This window comes from Tupaia chinensis, unplaced genomic scaffold (genome assembly GCF_000334495.1).
Source record: "Tupaia chinensis unplaced genomic scaffold, TupChi_1.0 Scaffold000037_13, whole genome shotgun sequence".
Classification (NCBI taxonomy): domain Eukaryota; kingdom Metazoa; phylum Chordata; class Mammalia; order Scandentia; family Tupaiidae; genus Tupaia; species Tupaia belangeri.
In genome coordinates, this window is record NW_006159471.1 from 258,583 (window position 1) to 261,088 (window position 2,506).

At 60.1% G+C, this 2,506-nt stretch overlaps 1 protein-coding gene across 1 annotated transcript in view; it reads left to right on the forward strand.

The window, feature by feature from the left end:
* Positions 1-864: 864 nt before the first annotated feature.
* PLEKHG2 (pleckstrin homology and RhoGEF domain containing G2) overlaps positions 865-2,506 on the forward strand; it is a 12,311-nt gene continuing 10,669 nt past the window's right edge. The window contains exons 1-3 of the mRNA XM_027771580.1: positions 865-1,383; positions 2,060-2,328; positions 2,407-2,504. Of these exons, the coding sequence (XP_027627381.1) occupies positions 1,275-1,383; positions 2,060-2,328; positions 2,407-2,504 (476 nt within the window). The 5' untranslated portion in view covers positions 865-1,274. The remainder of the gene's footprint in view (positions 1,384-2,059; positions 2,329-2,406; positions 2,505-2,506) is intronic.

The following is a 2,506-nucleotide window of genomic DNA, read 5'->3' on the forward strand; positions in this document are numbered from 1 at the left end:
TGGGGCGCCGCGCCGCCACAGGAGCCCAGTGCCACCCATCGGTGAGCCTGAGGGGTCCAGTCTCAGACCTGGACGTCCAGAATTTCTGCACCCAGTCTTAGGAGATCCTGAAGTCCAGACCCTCGCGCCCAGACTAAAGGAACCTCAGATACCTAGGTGCCCAGCGCCCCCTCCTGGAAGAGCCGGGAGCCCGGGACATCAGCCCCGCGGGATTCCGGTGTCCCAGCGTCCCGCATCCCCATTTGAAGAACTCAGGATCCAGGACTTCGCATTTCTCAAGCATCTAAGCTCAAGATTTGGAAAAACTTGGGATCCGGACTTGTAGCCCCTCAACCAGTCTGTTTCGGGCTGTAGCGTCTATCACTTCAAGGGGACCCAGATATTTGGGACCCCCTGCGCACCCACCTGGAGTTGGTTTAAATCCCTGCCTCTAGAGTTAGGGGAACTCAGGAATCGGATGCCCCACGGCCCTACCTAGAAGACGCAGGAATGTGAGTCCCCAGCGCTTCCATTTGAGACTCAGTCGAGGTTCCCAGCATCCCCCTCTTGGGACATCAAGGAATTCGGACTACTGGACCCCGCTCTCCGAGAGACCCGCATCCTGCTTCCTGGAGGCTTAAGTTCACGGTTCTGAGCCCCGGCTCGGCACCTCTCCTGGGATCGCGTTAGAGTCGAATAGGAACCCGCCTGCCTTGGTCCGGGGCTGGAGACTCCCGGGGAGGTGAGGGAGGAGGCGAGGGGCCCAGGCGGGCTGGGGGAGGGGGCGGCGCCGCTGCAGTGAACAATGAGGGGGCGTGCCGGCTGGGGGCGAGCGGAGGCGCCGGCGGGAGTTGGGGGGTGTGGGAAGACGCTGGGAAAGCTTCCGGTCCCCCAGCCTCCGCCCTCCCTTGGGACCCCGCGGCCTCCCGCCCACGGCTTTTCCCAGCCCTGCCCCTCGCCCTCCGCTCCAGCCAGAGCCCGAACGTTCCCAGGATCCCTGAGCCTCCGGCCGGAGACCAGGAGGAACTCGGCTCCTACGACCCGACCCTTTCGCTCGCTTCACTTTTCTTTGTCTCAGCCTTTCCATCTTTTCTCTTGGTTCTCTCTCCTTGTCTCCCTCTTTCTGTCACTTTGTCTGTGTCTCACCACTAGTTATTCCCAGGGGCCCCTCCCTGGATTTAGACCGTGCTCCCAGTTATCTGCCCGAGATCTGCGAGTTTGGACAGCAGGGAGGCTATGGGGTCCTGACACCCAAGAAGGGGGTCTTTCTGCAGGTCAGTGCCACCCACTCAACCATGCCCGAAGGAGCCCGCGGCCTGAGCCCGTCCAAATCTAACTCCAGCCTCGGGTGTGGCGGCAGCGGTGAAGTGTGTGACTGTGCAACACGGGCAGGTGAGTGTGCAGGTGAGCATGCAGGTGAGCATCCAGGGCAGGGGTAGAACCGGAGGTGGGGGCTGTTCCTTTATTCAAGACACTGAGCAGACCTCTGACTGGCCTAGTGCAGGGCAGTGCTGACCTCACTGGGTGGCTGGGACAACCCCAACCCTACCCACACCACACTATTCCAACCTGGTTGCAGGAGAGAGACTCATCCCCAGTCAGTGACAGTTCCACAGGGGCAAGCCCAGGGGCTGGGCCCAATCTGTGAGGTCAGGGGAGGCTTCCTGGAGGCGGGGACATCTAAACCAAGAATGGAAAAGATTAGGAGACAGGAGTCAGGAGTTGGGCAAAGATGAGGAAGAGTGTTCCACACACAAGAAACAGTATGTGCAAAGTCTTTACCCTAGGTGCACAATGAGGTTATCACTCATGGGAGTGATAGAGTTCCATGGGTAAATTAATAGAGATCTCCCTGGGTGGCACGTGGAGGAGAATTAGAGAAATAGAAGCCGGAAACCCAGAGAGAATCTTGATGGGAGAGGATGGGACTAGACCAAGGTAGGGTAGTGGGAAAGAGAGAAGGGAGTCCGTGGGAAAGCTGCTGAACAGGTGTGGGTGAATGTGGGAGCTGAGTTCATGACGGGCTCTGGGAGGGGACACATGTGGAAACCCTCTGACCTCTTGCTCCACATCCCATCAGCCCCTGCAGCTCCTGCCATGGCCTCTCCCCGAGGTTCTGGGAGCTCCACATCCCTGAGCACACTGGGCTCTGAAGGGGACCCAGCCCCAGGGCCCAACCCAGCCTGTTCAGCTTCCAGGCCAGAGCCCTTACCAGGGCCTCCCATCCGCCTGCATCTGTCTCCTGTGGGGATCCCAGGTTCAATGAAACCTTCCAGGCTGGAGCGTGTGGCCCGTGAGATCGTAGAGACAGAGCGGGCCTACGTCCGGGATCTCCGCAGCATCGTGGAGGTGAGACAGACAAGCACCTGAGTGCAGTGGGGACCGAGGCCAGCGCCTTGGCCCTCATAACCCCAGTCATCCCCACAGGACTACCTGGGTCCTCTGCTGGACGGTGGGGTCCTGGGACTGAGCGTGGAGCAGGTGGGCACACTGTTCGCCAACATTGAAGACATCTACGAGTTCAGCA